This window comes from Artemia franciscana, chromosome 7, assembly GCF_032884065.1.
Source record: "Artemia franciscana chromosome 7, ASM3288406v1, whole genome shotgun sequence".
Lineage (NCBI taxonomy): Eukaryota > Metazoa > Arthropoda > Branchiopoda > Anostraca > Artemiidae > Artemia > Artemia franciscana.
The window spans coordinates 57,657,789-57,677,843 of record NC_088869.1 but is presented as its reverse complement, the minus strand read 5'-3'; the positions used below and the strand labels follow the sequence as shown (position 1 = coordinate 57,677,843).

The 20,055-nt window shown below is 34.5% G+C and overlaps 1 protein-coding gene across 3 annotated transcripts in view; it reads left to right on the top strand.

The window, feature by feature from the left end:
- Nucleotides 1-18,259, top strand: part of LOC136029524 (tetratricopeptide repeat protein 27-like) — a 63,279-nt gene extending 45,020 nt beyond the window's left edge. For all 3 annotated transcript variants that reach the window (XM_065707977.1, XM_065707979.1, XM_065707978.1), the window contains exons 8-10: nt 1,988-2,183; nt 3,275-3,375; nt 18,127-18,259. In XM_065707977.1, the coding sequence (XP_065564049.1) occupies nt 1,988-2,183; nt 3,275-3,375; nt 18,127-18,234 (405 nt within the window). In that variant the 3' untranslated portion in view covers nt 18,235-18,259. The remainder of the gene's footprint in view (nt 1-1,987; nt 2,184-3,274; nt 3,376-18,126) is intronic.
- Nucleotides 18,260-20,055: the final 1,796 nt, after the last annotated feature.

Here is a 20,055-nt window from a genome sequence, read left to right as displayed (position 1 = left end):
TGGCTGCTTTCTAGAGATAAGTCGTGACCACTTTGGTATGAGGCTAAGATCGGTTTTATGACACCGTTAGTAAAAATAAGTCAGTAAAAATTGGAGAATGATTCGATTTATGCCGATTTTGTTCAAAATGGGTACTAAATTATTTGTCAGGTATTGTTAAAATAAACCGTGATTTGATTCGTTAATAATAATAGATTTGAAATTATGCTATTTTAGTGACTATTAGCAACTATACTACGGGAGGAATGTAAATATATCTACCATTTCTTTTTTGTCATTGTATATGGCTTTAGTTCTAAAGAAATTATTGTCCGATATGTTATTATTTGCTTTAAACTATCAAAGACGACGTGCTCTTGTTTCTGGCAAAAATAACGAAAATCGAAATAAAACAGAGAAAAAGAAAACTGATAAATACCCACCTAAAAACAACGAGAAATACAATATAAATTATTCCAGGCGAATGCAGAGAATTTCACTTGTAGCCAAGTTTTTCCCCATCCCTTCTTTAGAACAAGTACATGAAAAGTTTCCTGACAGTTGAGTCATATTACATTAAATATGTCTATACTGAATAACTAGTGCTACTTAAATGGTATGTTCACTAAATTATGATTTAGTTTGATCATCAGGTTATGTACTTGACCAACGGTTAGGTAGAGTTAATTTTATTTTTAATCTGGGAATGATTTTTCAGAAAAGGGGCATGGTAGCTAAACACACAAGCACTTTCCGAGGAGTATTGATCCCACACGAATAGCTTCTAGAGGCTCTATATAACTTATTGCTATTTACTTTATGTGTTCAGGAGCTTGATTAAACTGGACATGACAAGCTCTATCAAAATCGTTGAAAAAGTGACAACTCTTGACTACAACCAGAATTGCATTGCGTTCTGTGTCATTTCATGGCTAGACATCAATTAATTTCATTCAGAAACAAGGGATTTAAACAACTTTTTACATAGCTACTGCTTCAGCTCTTAATATCAAGAACTTATGCCAGCAAAGCTAAATACGCTCTTCCTCCACCCCAATCTTTTCAGAACTTAACTCTTAGCTCCATCCTATTTTCTCTTTTTGTTTAGATCTGTTTCTCTAAATCTCTTCCCACGCCACTCGTGGACTTCCAACTCCTGCTTAGCTCTAGCGAGATTTGCAAAAAAAATTGTAATTTTTTGCAATAAATCATCTTTTGATCCCTATAGCTTGACTTGGCCGTCTTAACCATTCTTTCATTATATTCTTAGACAATGGCAGCGAATTCCATTTCTGTATAACCTGTTGCTTAGTCAATGTCGTATCCAGGAGGGGACGTGGGGTTTGAACCCCTCCCGAAATGTTTGTCTGACTCGTAAAAACGTAACAAAAATGAACATAAACAAATTTCGATGAGTTTTTTAATTTTTTTTTTGTACCCCATCCCCCAGCTTTTCATCCCTAAAACTTAGCTATCAGAACCTTTCTTTCATTTTATACAGACAATGGCAGCAAATTCCATTTTCTGTATAGCCTATTGCTTAATCAAGGCTGTATCAAGGGGGACGGTTTGGGGGCTAGAACCCCTCCCGAAATATTTGCCCGGCTCGTAAAGACGTAGCAAAAATGAACACTAACAAATTATTGATGCGTTTAAAAAAATTCGCTTCCCACTGAAAATATCCTGGATACAACCCTGTTATTATTGTTCAGTCGTTCGAACGAGTAAAAGTATCCTCAGCAGTTATCCTGTTAAAAATCTAGTGTCTTCTTCGACTCTTCGAAGCATACACGATTCTGGACCATAATTGACAAGTGTCTTTACCATTACTTTTAATACCCTTAACCGGATTGTAAAAGTTATCTTTTTGTTCTTCCGAATTTAGATAAATAAGTTTGTCTGAATTGTGTGTATATAGTATAAATTTTGTGTATTTAAGCTGCGTATGTCTCTACAAAAACCTTCTGATATCATTTAAATGTGATATAGTTTCTGGTTGTTTTTTAAGGTACCATCGAACGGTCAACTATGGTTGCTGTATTGTAAGCTAGTGCTTGCTGGGTCAGACAAAAATTTGGACGACCTTGAAAAAGCTGCACAACTTATTCAGAAATCCAATAGATACTCTATACAACAGATCAATTGGGAAAGGGATTCGAAGACTTTAAAAGAGGTGTTGGAAATTGCTATCATTTTAGGAAAGGGTAAGTACAAAAAAAAAATTGGTTCTAAATTTTTTGAGAGTAAAAAAAAACATATAATTTCCCAATTTTATTTACTGATATAAGATTGAAAATTCAACCAATAAAATAACTGTATTTAAACAGTTGTTTTCTTTTCATTTTAACATCGCAAAATTTAAAGCTGCTCGAACTTCTAGGAATTCTTTTTCTTTATTACAAATCATAATATTAAAATAATAGTGAATTACTCATCAACTGACTCAAAAAACTGCTTCAGAAAACTGATATACCGTACCCTAAAAACAGATACCGTAAATTTTTTTAGTTCTATTAAGGTATCAAGCTTTCTTATTTTTGAACGCAATGGAATTAAAAGGAAATATATTGACGTAAAAGTCTCCTATTAAAATGGCGAAATTAAACTGAAAGTCGCAAATCACTTTTGTATTTTACCGTAAGCGATAATCATAGATACCATACTCAATTAATACTTTGGTTCTACCATAATTTTTTTTTCTAACCAACTTCATTAACATTTGATCTTTGTTGTTGTTGATGGTATGGAAAATAAATGTGCAAATGTCACTGTAGTCTTTAGGGGGCTTGAGGGGTAGTTGCCCCATTTTTATTTATGCTAATTTATATTCGTTTGAAATTTGGATTTGTTTATGTATTTTAAGTTCAGCTCGTTATAGATTTTGTTAGTTCGTTCATAGTATCTTCTGTTCCTTTTAAGTTTTACTATTATTAACACTTTCTTTCTACCCCTGTAGGCTTTTAACATTTCTCTTTACTTATCTACAAAAACTTTTGTTTCGAAAATAATTTTTCTCTAATTTTTATTACAATACATTTATTTACGGAGTCTGATTCAAAGTACAACTAAAATAAGTTACGATAGTTCTTTTTTCTTTTCTTTTTTTATACGGATTCTGCATTAATGTTGGTCTTCTCAGTATTTCTCTTTTTTTAATTTTATTTTTTTTTTCAAATTATTTGATTTTCAATCATGAAGTTTAGCAGCGTCTAAGTGTTTCAATCGATATAAAAATAGTGCGGTAATAATTGAATTTGTATCTTTATAATTTGGAATATTTTTCTCTTTGTTTCAGTTCACCTGGATTGGGCGGAGTGTCTGGACATAAAAGCTCGAATCTCCCAGATACTAGGAACAGCGAAGCTAGCGTTAAAGTCAACGGATTCTAAATTAGAGGTACGACTATTAGTATATTAGTTATAGTCAGAACCCATTTTACCAGTCACCAAAAACAAGAAGAAAAATGGGGAATTCCACAAGACAGTGGGAAATAAGCAAGAATGAATATTTCCACCCTATTTCCAAGGGCCGTCCTCAGCAAGACATAAATATATATTGTTTTTGGTGTTTGTGATGGAAAGGCAGTGTGGTCTTCGTCGCTATTTACCCATTCTACTAACAGATTAAAAACCCGGGTGGAACCTGATTTCATTGATCGTGTTCAGCTTGTTATCTGTTAGAACCGCCAACACCTGCAGTGGCGTAGTGGAGTAAAATTTCTGTACCAGTGGGTGTCTGAATGTAATATTTTATAGTACAAGGAGAAACATTTAATTCCCACAAGGTATTGAACGCATTTAATATGCATTTAGCGTTTAATATACTATAAGGAGGCTAAAGGTTTAATTCTATTTTAAATAAATAAAATTGAAAAATAAAAATCTTTTTTATAGTGATTAAAATTGAATAAGTAAAATTTGAATAGTGTAATTTTTATTTTCATTTCAATGCTGTAATAACTGGAAAAGAGAATATTTGTAATATAATTTGCTTCAGTGAAGAGCCGATGACGCAGTGGGCTTTAGATTTTTACAGCTAGGGAAGGAGGTATTAGCTAAGTTCTTGCTTGTTGTGATACTGAATTTGTCGGGAACGGTTTTGGGAAGAAATAAGATTAAACTAAATATTTGATATATAATGATATCAGCTGCTGAAAAGCCCATCAATTCAAAATTTAATTTTACTGCTATTTCATTTTATTTTCAATGTTGTGATAAGTATGTAAGAAAATACTTTTAACAAAATTCATTTTCAGTAAAGCGCCAATGACGCAGTAGGTTTTAAGCTTTTAAAACCGTTAGGGAAGGAGGCAGTACCCATACTTTTGTTGGTAGTAGGTTCAATCTTTTTCGTTTTAATCTTGATTTGCATATTTAATTAAAGCCTTATTCGTTTTAAGATTTATTTATTCATGTATATTAGTTCATTTTTTGTATATTTGTTTGCTTTAATTTTTTATTTAATTTATGTTTGTTTTGGGTTTCATTTATGCTACAATAGTTATTTATGCTACAATGGTTAGAATAGAAATTACACAGAAGGACGGTACAGTCTAGAGGAAAGGGATAAAAGTAGGCTTATTACCTACTCTTGCGGTAGGTGTTAAGGTAGGAGGAGAGTTTGGGGATATCGGAAATTTCCTATCCTTAAAAGCGACTTCTTTATCGGTGGGAGTTGTGGAAGCGGCTAGGCCACAAAATATTGAAAACAAAACACGAGCAAATTTTCGGACAATAGAAAACTTCAGAACACTTTTACGGAAAAACATACTACTTCGTTGACTATGCGGGGAGGTGGACCGGCCCATAAAACAAAATGGTAGGCCAAGCCACCGTGTCAAGAAACGAAATGCTTGATACCGCAATTTTAAATACTGATAATCCGGAAAAATGGGATGCAGAAGTGGCTAAGTCACATAATATTGAAAATAAGACGCGCGTGAAATGAAAATTTTAAGAAAATAGACACCTCAGAACACTTTTACGGAAAATGACGCACCGACAAGTACATACCAAGGTGAAACGCTCACTGTGTCCGAGAAAAATGAGAAAAATTTATTGTACGTGCTTTTCCTCGTAAAGTTCGAGAAATTTTGGTGCAATATGAAAAACCAAATGTTGGGATGCAATTCCCATTTGACGACGATTTATTTATTACTACGGCAAGAGAAAAGAAACCCCCCCCCCCCCAAAAAAAAGAAAAGAAATTTTAAAAGGAATTACAAAAAAAACGCAGTCAAAGATAGTGGCCATTGGATTCCAATTCAGATTAAATGATGCTTTAATGTGCGCGATTGAAAAATTCGAGAAACGTAGAGATGAAAGGAAAATACTAAAAAAAAAGCCAAAATTGGCAGATTTAGTCTGCAGTAGTGGAAAACAAAACTTTTGGAGAATTACAAAATGGCGAGAACAGAAAAGAGCTCAGGTCCAAGATCCATTGGGAATAGAAAAAGACTATAACAGAACAATGAAATCTAAGAAAAAGACACTATGGTCCAATTAAAAGTTGAAGATTATCTCTTTTGCGGAACAAAGAAATGGAAGGAAAGTAAGGAAGAAATAAGAGACACAAAAAAGAGTTCTGATTTAAAGATTCAGCCTGCGATTGTGGAGAATAAAATTTTTGGGGAATTACAAAACAAATTTAGGAGAAGCAAAGAGGTTCAAGACCCACTGGGAATAAAACAAGATGATCATAAAATAGAGTTGAACGACCTACGACGGGTTACGGAAAAGTTGGGAGATAGTGATTGTCGGGTTGGATTGGAAAAGCTTGGGAAGGAATCTTATTCCTATCAACTGTAAGGGAGATTTGGTCTCTTTTGGGGGGAAGTAAGGAGCCCCCCTTGGGGAGCCATGAATGATGGACGGTTTGCTCAATGGACAACTGGTTGCCCAGTTGTGACCCTGTTACTAAGATTTTGCTTCTCCGATCTGAAGTCCTTGGTGGATACTCTCTCCCAGTCACTTCATATTTCACCCAAACCTTTGTCCAGTAACCCTATTCATAGTTTTTTCTCTTCGTGGGAATCGACAATTATTTCCGGCAAATCTTGTTCAGTGAGTGACGTATCCAAATTTCATCTTCAGTTGGTATCAATGCGCATTTTTCATTTGGTTATCCTGGGAAGGGGACCCAGAATGAACTGATTAACGATTCGCTCAAACTTTTGGCTGTTTTCCCTGTACCTCTATCGTTTTCACAGGCCTTTGCATTTTCAGCCTTGGATTATTTCAAATTATGCCAAGGGGTAATTCGTGTTTTAATTGAGATGTGTGTCGTTTCCACCGATTGAGAGTGAGGAGCTAGTTCAGCCAAATTTTCATGATGACTGGCATCATCGAATATGCCAGAACCCGATTCTACGTTCTCTCAAATGTAAATTCGTGAAGGCAAGATATTTTTTGTTAATCATGCTAAGCATTATTATTTTCTGCTAATCTGGTGGACTTCAATTGTCAAAACCTCAAGCGGATGCCCATACGATCCAGACCATGGTGGTTCTGCAGTAGAGACGTATGGATGGCGACAGATCTAGAGCCAAGCATTGGAAGCAGTAGCAATAAGGCTGGAGAAGAAAGAAGACAAGTCGATTTTTTAAGGTTGAAGTTCAGTGTTTAGAATTGTAATGGTGGACGAGCGTGGCACGTGGGTGGTGATTTATCTTACGAGGGAGGTGTTGGTGTTTTCTAAAAAATAGAAAAAATGAAGTATTTTTAACTTACGAACGGGTGATGGGATCTTAATGAAATTTGGTGATTAGAAGGATATCGTGTCTCAGAGCTCTTATTTTAAATCCCGATCAGATCCGGTGACATTGGGGGGAATTGGAGGGGAAAGCTTAAATCTTGGAAAACGCTTAGAGTGGAGGGATCGGGATGAAACTTGGTGGTGAAAATAAGCAGAAATACTAGATAAGTGATTGACATAACCGCAACAGATCTGCTCTGTTTAGGGGAGCTGGGGAAGGGGGTGGTTAATTCTGAAAAATTAGAAAAAATGAGGTATTTTTGTGATCGGATATTAATGAAATTTCATATTTAGAAGGACCTCGTAACCCAGATCTCTTACTTTAAATCCCGACCGGATCCACAGTCATTTAGGGGGGGAGCCTGGGGGGACCGGAAATCTTGGAAGACACTTAAAGCGGAGAGATTAGGATGAAACTTGGTGGAAGGAATAAAAATATGTGTAAGAATCGTGACTGACATAACCAGACTGGATCTAACCTCTTTGTTGGAGTTGGGAGGGGGAATGAGTAATTTGGAAAAATTAGAAAAAATGAGGCATTATTAAATTACGAACGGGTGATCAGATTTTAATGAAATTTGATATTTAGAAGGATCTTGTGCTTTAGAGCTCTTATTTTAAATCCCGATCAGATCCGGTGACATTTGAGGGAGTTGGAAGGGGGAACCGGTATTCTTGGAAAACGTGAAAATTGAGGTATCTTTATCTTACGAATGGAAGATCGGATCTTAATTAAACTTGATATATAGAAGGATCTTATGTCTCAGATGCTCCATTTTCAATTCGAATCGGATCCGGCGACATAGGGGGTTGGAGGGGGAAACGGAAATCTTGGAAAACGCTTAGAGTCGAGAGATCAGGATGAAACTTGATGGGAAGAATAAGCACAAATTATAGATACGTGATTGACATAATTGGAACGGATCTGTTCACTTTGGAGGAGCTGGGGGGTGTTGATTTGGAAAAATAAAAAAAAATGAGGAATTTTTAACTTAAGAAGGAGTGACCGGATCTTAATGAAATTTGATATTTAGAGGGAACTCATGTCTCAGAGCTCTTATTTCAAATCCCGACCAGATCTATTGACTTTGGGGGAGTTGTGGGGGGGAAACCGGAAATCTTGGAAAACGCTTAGAGTGGAGAAATCGTAATGAAACTTGGTGAGTAGAATAAGGAAATGTCGTAGATACGTGATTGACGTAACCGTACTGGATCCACTCTCTTTGGGGGAGTTGGGGGTGGGGCTGAGTGCTTTGGCGAGTTTGGTGCTTCTTGACGTGTTAGGACGATGGAAATTGGTAGGCGTGTCCGGGAGCTGCACAAATTGACTTGATAAAGTCATTTTCCCCGATTAGACTATCTGGGGTCTTAAGGGAGAGGAAAAAGTAGAAAAAATGAGGTATTTATAACTTACGAGTTGGTGATCGGATCTTAATGAATCTTGATATTTAGAAGGACCTCGTGACTCAGAGCTCTTATTTCAAATCCCGACCGGCATTAAGCCTCTGATTTTCCTTTCAAATCAATCTATTGATTCTTAGAATTTTGCTAGAGTTCATACCATATGAGCTCTTGGCTCGTCCGGCCTCGCCACAAGTGCCATATGAGCTCTTAGCTCTTGTTTTCTTTTTCAGATAAATGAACTGTTTTTGTTTCTGTAATTACAATTGCTTATATTTGCCTATAGTATAATTTTCAATGATAATTCAAAAGTCTCGTTGCTAACCTGTAGTTGTTTTGCAATAAGTAAGCTTGCTAGATAAATTCTATTTTGGTCTTCCTGTTCTGGGCCATTGAAAGATAATATTACTCAAAAGAAGCCAGGGATATGAACTTATTTTAGTGGATTGGCTAGGGCCAATCTAAGGTACACCCCTATAGAAAGTGCTATTGTACAAAAGTGGTGTTTTATTTTTTTAGTCTACATGAGTCTGTTTTTTCAGAGCTGATATGTATGTGTGTTTTGTCGAAACTCCTATGGAAAAATACAAATAAGCTATTTTCTACCGCCATGTGAGATTATTTTTCCAGGAACCCAGGCAGGGTAGGAAAAGAATTCGTGAGAAATACTGTCAGTATTATATCGACAGAGGGGGGGATCCGTTTCCCTCTAGAGAAATAGCTAGAGACATTAGGGGTGACCCAGGGTAAGTGCACCCTTGGCCAAGAGTTTGGCCCGTTTGATCCCTCGATCACGTTATGGAGAAGGATAAACTGTAAAAGGATACTAACTTGCTCTATATTTACGGTGTTGTAGTGGTAACCGCAAGGCATTCCATTGCAATATTTGGTGCCAGAGAGGCTTTTCCCTGGTGCCAGCAAGGTTTCCTGTCAACTTTGAGTGATCCATGTCTTCGTCTTGTTTCGTGGAATGTGCACATTACGTCGAGGTATTGCATGATTTTGCTAATAACTTTCAGGATTTTGATAATACTATGTAAAGTTTTGATAATATCATAGAGGATTCTCTTTATACCAAGCGGAATTTTGATAATGTAGCAAAAGATATTTGATAATTTCAGGTATGACTATGATAATATCACAAATGATTTTGGTATTGCTTGATAATATTTTGATAGTACCAGACACGGTTTTGCTAGGATCATTCTAGATTTTGATAATAACTTGTAAGATATAGGTAATAACGGAAAGGATTGTCATAATATGTCACAAGACTTTGAAAGTGACAGACAAGACTTTTTAATATTTAAACATGATTTTCTTATATCATGCAAGACTTTGACAATATCATATAAGGTTTTGATAATATTTGATGAGATTTTGATAAGCATGATAGGATCGTGCAACAGTTTGGTAATAGTTGGCAAGATTTTGATAATTTTAATAACGACAGACATGATTAGATCGCACCATGTTAAATTTGGTAATAGAAGACACAATTTAGATAACATCATGACAGATTTGACGATATCAACATATTTTGACATTACTAGAAAAATATTTCTGTTAGTTCAGGTAGAATTTTATAATACCTTGCATGATTTTGCTAATAACTTGCAGGATTTTGATAATACTATGTAAAGTTTTGATTACATCATTGAGGATTCTCATTATACCAAGCAGGATTTTAATTATGTATCATTTTGATTATCTATATATTTGATAATTTCAGGAATGATTTTGATAATATCACACAAGATTTTGGTATTGCTTGATAATATTTTGATAGTACCCAGACACGATTTTGCTAGCATCATTCTAGATTTAAAAATAACTTGCGAGATTTAGGTAATAATGGCATGGATTGTTATAATATCTCAGAAGACTTTGAAAGTGCAAAACTATGACAATATCATGTAAGGTTCTGATAATATTTGATGAGATTTTGATAATCTTGTTAGTATAATGCAACGGTTTGGTAATACTTGGCAAATTTATGATAATTTTGATATCAACAGACACGATTAGATGGCACTATGTTAGATTTGGTAATAGCAGACACGATTTAGATAACATCATGACAGATTTGGCGATGTTGGCATGTTTTGATATTACTATAAAAATACTTTTGTTAGCATCAGGGAGAATTTTCATAACACCTTACATGATTTTGTTAATAACTTGCAGGATTTTGATATTACTATGTGAAGTCTTGATAATATCATAGACGATTCTCATTATTCTAAGCAGGATTTTGTTATTGTAGCACAAGATATATATATATATATATATATATATATATATATATATATATATATATATATATATATATATATATATATATATATATATATATATATATATATATATATATATATATATATATATATATATATATATATATATTAATATTTGACAAGATTTTGATAGTACTATGTTGAGCTTTGTTAATAGGTAACATGATTTTCAAAGCAACATATTAGATTTTGGTAATGGAAGGCACGCTTTGATTGTAGCTGCAAATATTATGCTATTGTCATTTAAGATTTGATAATGTAATGAGAGATGTTGTTAAAAGCTTGCAAGATTTTGATAATATCCTGTAAGGTTTTGATAAAACCATAGAGAATTTTCATTATATCCATCGAGATTATGATAATGCAGTTCAAGATGTTTGAAATTATCAGAAAAGATGTTTATGGTACCACACATCATTTTAGTAACACTTGGCAAGATTTTCATAATGTTGATAAAAGGAGATTCGGCTTCATTTTACTAATTTACATTTGGTATAGCAGACAAGACTTTGATGCCACCATTTTAGATTTTGACAATATCCAGACACGTCTTGATAGTACCAGAAAATATTTTATTAATGCCTGGTGAAATTTTGATAATGTCACGCATGATTTTGTTAATTACTTTCATGATTTAATAATGCCAGTTCATGTTCTGATAATGTAATTGAGGATTCTTGTTATATCAGGTGAGATTTTGATAGTTTAGTGCAAGATGTTTGATAATATCAGACAAGATTTTGATAATACCACACAAGATTTTGGTAATGCCTGATAATATTTTGATAGTAACAGACACGATTTTGCTTGAACCATTTTAGATTTGGATAAGTACTTGTAAAATTTAGGTAATACCCTCAAAGCGGAGCAGAAATGGCAGAATCAGAGCCGTGGAATTGAGGATCGAAATGGCAGAACCGGAACTGAAGGAACTATAATTGGGGGAACTGGGGCTGGTACCGGAACTGGGGTCGGAGCTAGCAGAATCGAACTGGAATTTCTGTAAGCAGGGACAGAAGTGGGGGAAGTGAAATGGATATCACTTTATTTTAAAAATGTCTGATGAATAATTAGGGGTGCCATAGTGTGCCAGAGGGCCAGTCATAGTGTGGCACAGTGGCGTGATTTGACATGGTTATCACGCTGAGGGTGGCTTGCTGAAATACGAACAATGGATTTAATGCATGATTTTTAACAAGAAAATAATTGAAAAATGTCTTTGGAACAATTAGGGGTGTCAGAGGGGTAGTAATAGTGTGGCACCGTGGTGTGAATTAACATGGTGTATCACATAGGGTTGATTTGTGAAAACATGAACCAATGGATTAAAAGCATGATTTTTAACAAAAAAAATATTTGGAAAAAGTCTTAGGAATGATGAGGGGTGCCATAGCCTATCAGAGGGTCAGTCGTAATGTGGTACGGTAGCATGAATTCAAATGATGTATCACGCTTAGGATGTATTGCGAAAACACAAATCAGTGCATTTAAGGTATGATTTTTGACAAGAAAAAGCTTAAAAATGCCTTTGAACCATTTTATATTTTGATAATAACTTGCAAGATTTACAAAATGCCTGAAAGGATTCTCATAATATCTCACAAGGCTTTGATAATACAAGACAATATTTTGTAATATTTATCAAGATTTGGTAATATCATCCGAGACTTTGATAATATCATGTAAGGTTTTGATAATATTTGACAAGATGATGATAATCTTGATAATACCACATCGCCTACAATTTTGATAGCACTATTTCAAGTTTCATAAATAGGTAAAATGATTTTGATAGCATCATATTAGATTATCGTAATAGCACTCATGTTTTGATTGTTGCTTAAGATATTTCATTAATGACTTTTCAGATAATGATATCAATAATTGAGATTTTGCTAATAACTTGAATAATTCTGATAGTTTCGTCTGGGGCTTTGGTATTGCCGTAGAAGATTCTCATTATATCAGTCGAGATTTTGATAATGTTGTGGGAGATACTTCATTTATCAGAAAATATTTTAATAAAATTATTCAAAATTTTGTATTACTTTTCAAGATTTTGATGATCTTGATTATAGGAGACAGCATTTATGTTGAATTTTGTTATTAGCAGACATGATTTTTATGACAACATTTTAGATCTTGACAATATCAGACACGTTTTGATCATACCAGAAAATATTTTGTAAATTTCATGTAAGATTAAGATGATACCATGCTTGATTTTGATAATAACTTGCATGATTTTGATAATACCACTTCAGGTTTTGATATTCCAATTGATGATTCACTTTATACCAGGTAAAATTTTGATAATGAAGTGCAAGGTGTTTGATAATATCATACAAGATTTTGATAATACTACACAAGCTTTTGGTAGTGCCTGATAATATTTTGATAGTAAAAGACACGATTTTTCTTGAACCATTCTAGATTTGGATAATTAGAGCCCGCAGAATCGAACTGGAATTGCTATAAGCGGGGACAGAAACGGAGGAAGCGGAATTGGATATAACTTTACTAAAAATAAACTGATTTTTTCTGCCATTACTGCCAGTACAAAAGTCTGCCAGTGCATCCGATAATATCAAACATCTTGCATTGCATTATCAAAATCTCGATGGATATAATGAAGACTCTCTAGGGTATTGTCCAAACCTTACATGATATCACAATCTTGGAAGTTATTAACAAAATCTCGCTTGACATCGTCAAATCTTAAATGACATTAACAAAATAATTGCTGCTACAATCAAAACGTGTCTGACATTCCCAAAATCTAATATGCTGCTATGAAAATCATGTTACCTATTAACAAAGTTTAACATAGAGCTAGCAATATATTGTCAAATATTATCAAAACCTTACATGATATTATCAAAGTATTGCTGAATATTACCAAATCATGTTTAAATATTCTTGTGAGATATTATGACAACGCTTTTCGTTAAGACCTAAATCTTGCAAGCTATTATAAAAGTCTAGAATGATGCTTGCAAAATATTGTTTGATATTATCAAAATCATACGAGAAATTATAAAATATCTTGTGCTACATTATCGAGATCCCGCATGGTATAATGACACTCTTCTATAGTATTATCAAAACGTTACATAATATAATCAAAATCTTACAATTTATTAACAATATCATACAAGGTATTATGAAAATTTTACCTGATACTAAAAAAAATATTTTTCTGGTAATGTCAAAACATATATCGTCAAATCTAACATGATGTTATCTAAATCTTGTCTGCTCTTACCAAATTTAACATAGTGCGAACTAATCGTGTCTGTTGTTGTCAAGACTATCAAGATGTTGCCAACTATTACCAAACTGTTGCATGATATTTTCAAGACTATCAAAATCTTGTCAAATATTTTCAAAACCTTATATGGTATTGTCAAAAGTCTTGTATGATATAACAAAATCATGTTTAAATATCACAAAATCTTGTCTTACACTTTCAAAGTTTCGTGAGATATTATGACAATTCTTTCCGTTATTACCTAAATCTCGCAAGTTATTTCTAAAATATGGAATGATGCTAGCAAAACTGTGTTTGGTACTATCAAAATATTATCAAGCTGTACCAAAATTTTGTGTGATATTGTCAAAATCATGCCTGAAAGTATCAAATATCCTGTGCTACATTGTCAAAATCTCATATGGTATAAAGAGAATCCTCTGTGATATTATCAAAACTTTACATTGTATTATCAAAATCTTGCAAGTTATTAACAATATCATGCATGGTATTATGAAAGTTCTACCTGATATTAGCAGGAATATTGTTCTGGTAATATCAAAACCTGTCTGATATCGTCAAATCTGACATTATATTATCTAAATCGTGTCTGCTATTACCACATTTAACCTAGTACAATCAAACCGTGTCTGTCATTATCAAGATTGTCAAAATCTTGTCTGATATCATGAAACATCTCGCAGACATTATCAAAATCTCGACTGGTTGAATGAGAATCCTTTATGACAATATCAAAACCACACATGGTATGATCAATAGCATGCAAGTTAGTAACAAAATCTTACAAGGTATTATCACTTAATCTCGCAACTTGTCGTTATTACTTAGGTTCCATTTTGTTAACTGATTTTGAGTTAGGTTCGTTTGGGTTTAATAAGTTTCCGTGCGCACGCTCACTTTTTTACAAGATTTTGTAAAAATCTTTACAAGAATTTTTACAAGAATTTGCAAGAAAACGGTACAAGAATTTTAAATTTTACAAGCATATTTAACAGAATTTAGTGAGACCTCTGAGAAATATCTCTTAATATGGCATAAATACAGCTCTAATAACAGCCCTCCCCCGTGAATTGGCCGCTAGGGTACCCGACTTTCCTCAATTCATGCTTCTTTTTCCTTATATTTTATCCTTTATAAGCTTTTTCACATATGTTTTTCCTTTTGATGAGTTTTAATTTCTTTTTCTGTGATTTTGTGATTTGATAGTTTTTTTTTAACTTGTATGTGCAATAGAAAAAGTCCGTGTCTTTAGATTTCTTGTTCCACAATACAAATTCAATATATTTCACTAATGCAATTTAAGCTTCTCGTAGCCTATGTACATAGGTATGCCCGTTCAAGAATGCCTCTAGTATGTTTATTGAAGAGGAAAAGATAGACTTTTGATCAAATAGGAAGGTGTATCATATCCTAGCCATAATGATATTCTTGCTTTTATTTCACGTCTGATAGTGCATTTAAGTTCCCACAGAGTAAAAGACTATTACTAAAAATATGCTAAGAACAATCCTTATTATTATCCGATAATACCCTTTAAAGCATTACTTAACAAGCAGGTGCATATCAAATATAAGCAATTTCCAGTAATCTATTTTCTCTCCCGCATGTTAATTATTGCTAACATAGGGAACATGTAATCCGTACATTTTTCGAAACGTTTCCATTAGAATATATCTCCCAAATTAAAATATATTGAAGACTTTCTTGGCCCAGCTGTCTAGCGCTCCATTCCGTTGATGGGAAATCACTTTCAATTCCTAAAGGGGACAAAAATCTTTTGATTATAATGGTTCCTGATAAAGAAGAAAAGAAAAACGCATTGAAATATTAATGAAATCTCGAAAAAACCAATTTAAAACCGTAGCACCCCACATGTGTGCCCTCTTCAGTTACAAGCGGGATTTCCCATGGGCCCTGATGAAACAAATCACGTGAGAATGCCTCATGCCGAACACTGGCAAACATGCCCCATTACGTAAGAACTAAAGGAATCACAAGAAAAACGTCTTGAAGAAAAACGTTTTAAAAAACGTCTTAAGGTGTCTTGAAACATTTTGAAATTGTTTTCTTAAAAACGTCTTGAAATGTCATGAAACATCTTGAAAAACTTCTTGAAGAATGTCTGGAAGAAAAACACTTCCCTTATGATGTAACGCTTATGATTGGATCTTGACTAGATGTGGGTTATGATCAATTTGGATCATGTTCTTACTTGGGAGGGGACTCCTGAAGGATTTTCCCTGCTCCTGTAGGTTTTTAAACATAAAGAACACAGAAAACATGAAGTGCTGGGGCTCTGAAGTCTTTTCCCTGGCCCTCGTGGCCTTTTTAAGTAATTAACATAACAACCACCTGTATCTATTAGAAAACACCACCTGTTACGTTACAGACACCTGTATCTCTTAGAAAACATTCCTCATTACGTAACATGACCTGTGTTTTGAAGAAAATTTGTTACACCCGGGTCTTGAGAGAGTCGCCGTTAAACTTCCTCGTCTTCTTAAATCATTAAAGGAAGAAAGGAGTAGTGGCTATGGGTGTGCTTCAATCCAAAGGGCGGTCCCTACTCTGAATAACATTACTGGTTGGAAATGAGGTAAGCAGCTGGTTTCGAATTAAATCATGAGTTAAGCAGGGTTGCATTCTATCCCCAGTTTTATGGATCTATTCATGGATTTTGTTCTAAGAAGCAGAACAACGACAATGGGAGAACAAGGATTCGATTTTGGAAGTCTCTTCTTTACTTAGGCTATGCTGATAATTTAAGCATTGTAGGTGAAAGTATATTCAAAATGAATGACTTTTACAGGTTTTGCGAGCTCAGGGTACAAAAATAGGTTTTAAAGTTAAGGTTAAGAAAACTAAGTTGATAAGACTAAGAATAGGTGAAGGCGAAGAGATGGTGTTGGTTTACGAGAAAATTGATCAATTGGACAGCTTCACCTGCCTTGGTAGTATTAGTAGTAAAGACGGTGGATCCAGTGAATATGTCAAAAGTAGAATAGCCAAGGGCCAGGGTGTTTTTCTATAGTTGAAAGAAGGTTGGGAAGAATAGGGAGATACGTTTGCGTACCTATGTAAAACGGAAAAGAATTTGCTTGACGTTTTCCACAGAAATTGCCTACGGATTCTCTATCGTACCCAACTGACTGACCGTATCTCAACCGTAAGCTCTTCGAAATATGGGTGTCAATTCTGCTTCCTTGGGCTATGCTGAGAGAAAGGTTGAGATGGCTAGAAATCTTTTTGTGGTTAAAGTATAGCAGATTGCCCAAGACCATTCTTGTCAGGCAACTGTCTAGGGCAGGGTCGTCCAATCTCTTATTACTGTGGACCGCAGAACCTATTAAATTTCAATAAAATTGGAATGAAAATGGCTAGTGGGCCGAAAAAAATCTCAAGTGGGCAACAGTGTGGCCCGCGAGCCGCAGGTTACACATCCCTACTAGGGCCAAGCAAAAATTAGGTTGCCCCCAAACGAAATGGGAGGATGTCATGAGGAAAGATACAAAAGAAACGGAAACTTTTTGGGAGGTTATAGATTGGAATGAAAGAGGAGCATGCGTAGCTGTGTTGCTCTTAGGTGGCTTGATGCTGCAGTATGTTGTTCTTTAGTAGTAGCAGTAATGCTTTGATTTACATTAGTATTATTATATTTTTTACACGATATTATTATGTAGTATGTTATCATAAACTATAACTAGCAATGACAACTTTCTTGATAATAGTTAAATATTATTTGTACTATGTTCTTAATATACTGTTACTCCCTAATAATTCTTCACAATAACTCCGGTGTGTGAGTTCATTTTTCACAATACTATAGTACTATGCATGTGCTTAGGATTTTTTCTGGATTCATATTCATGATCTGGCTCTGAATGAGAAGGGTCTAGAAACTGAAAGAGATTTAGTGTTCCCGAGAGGTCAGGCCCTGAGCCCCCCTCCACTCTGCTTATGCACAGGCTTATCACAAATTAAAAATTTCTTCTTTTTCTTGCAATTGGACCAGACGTTTTTTAGCCTAACCTGGTATTTCACCTGGTATATTCAAACATAGTAAATCGTGTCTTGTTTTTTTTTTTTTTTTTTTTACAGCGTTTTGGATCGCTAATTGCTTACCAGATATGGTATTATCAGGTTTAGGCTGTGAAAAAAAATTATTATGTAAAGTAGCAGAATTAATTTGTTCATTACAAATGAGGCTTGGGTAAGTTTCCCCGATATCTCTATTAAGAGCGACTTTTTTCTATACGCTTCTTGATTTTTTGTTTTAACTGCCTCCCTAAACAGGCTAATTGGTAAAAGCGTCAATTTAATCTTCAGGTTATTGTTTATGGAGGCTTTCCTGCAATTTGTCTGTTTTACTTATTTTTTGGCCATCTTCTTTTGTACTTTCGATTGAATAATGTTCTTTTTTTTCAGCAATACAAAACATCTTTGATTACTCCACTGCCAAATGAAATCGAAGAACTTCATTTGAAGCTTAAAGAAATCCTTTCCGCTATTGTTACCAAGTCTACTGCTACTTAGAAATTAAAGGGAGCTTTCACTCTGATATTCCGCTTACAAGAACGTATTAGAAGGTTTTTATGTATTTGTTAGAAGATAGGGAAACAATAATTCAGGGACACTTTATTTTGTGTCAGACTTGGAAGATTACTATATATGTATCTCCCCCCATCTCTGCGTATGTCTCTGCCTGAGACTGAAGATAGAGCATTTTATTTGAAACTTGAAGTTTTAAATCATTTCTACTATAAAGTATAAATTTTCGAACTTCATGATCCCCAATGGTTTAGCAGTATTCCCTCTTCTCCCTGTAAAAAAGAGTATGTGTGTTTTTACTTTGAATAAAAAAGAAGCAAGTTACCGGTATTTTTAATGATCCTTCTACTCGACAGATTCGCAGGTTACAATTCCTATGATAATCTATTTATGTTTATATTAGACAACTCAATTTGATGCTTATAAAAATTGTTCCTGTTACTGTTACCAAACGTTTTTTTACTTAAAAGCTGCAAGAAGCTTTTGCTTTGAGTGTCTTAGAAAATAGTAATGTATTTCTTATGAGACAAAAAGATAACAATTCGGGGGTTTTATTTTATTTTCTTCTTTTAGTAAACTTTTACTTCCAAGTATCATAAAAAACATATTTTGTCTCGTTTAATACATCCACCAGGTCAAGCATCTTTTTTAGCGCAGGTATATTTCATTTCAAGGCTTCAAATATTTAAATATATCTACGTACAAATAATAATAATAATAAATAATTTATTTGTAACCCACAAAGTACATTGAATTGTGGAGTAAACACACAAAAAAAGAAAAAACAAGACAAACAAGAGCTAAGAGCTCATATGGCACTCGTGACGAGGCGAGAAGAGCTAAGAGCCAAGAGATCATATGGTATGAGCTCTAACAAAATTCTATGAAAGGAAAATAAGAGGCTTAATGCCGGTCAAGATTTAAAATAAGAGCTCTGAGTCACAAAGTCCTTCTAAATATCAAAATTCATTAAGATCCGATCACCCACTTGTAAGTTATAAATACCTAATTTTTTCTAATTTTTCCTCTCCCTTTTGCCCCCCAGATGGTCAAATCTGGGAAAACGACTTTATCAAGTCAAATTGTGCAGCTCCCTGACACGCCTACCAATTTTCATCGCCCTAGCACGTCCAGAAGCACCGAACTCGCCAAATCACTGAACTCCTCCCCCCAACTCCCCCAAAGAGAGCGAATTCAGTACGATTCTGTCAATCACGTATCAAGGAAATTTGTTTATTCTATCCACCAAGCTTCATCCCGATTCCTCCACTCCAAGTGTTTCCAAGATTTCCCACTCCAACTCCCCCCAATGTCAAAAGATCTGGTCGGGATTTGAAATAAGAGCTCTGAGACATGAATTCCTTCTAAAAATTAAATTTCATTACGATCCGATCATCTATTCGTAAGATAAAAATACCCCAATTTTCATGTTTTCCAAGAATTCCGGTTTCCCCCTCCAACTCCCCCGAATGTCACAGGATCTGGTCGGAATTTGAAATTAGAACTTTAAAGCACAAAATCCTTCTAAATATCAAATTTCATTAAGATCTGGTCACCCTTTCGTAAGTTACAAATACCTTAATTTTCAAAATTACCCCCCCCCCCCAATTCCACCAAAGAGAGCAGATCCGGTCCAGTTATGTCAGTCACGTATCTTAGACAGGTTTCTATTCTTCCCATCCAGTTTCATCCTGATCTCACCGCTTTAAGTATTTTCTAAGATTTCCCGCCCCCCCCCCCCAACTGCCCCCCCCCCCGATTACGCTTGATCCGGTTGAGATTTAAAATAAGATATCTGAGTTACGA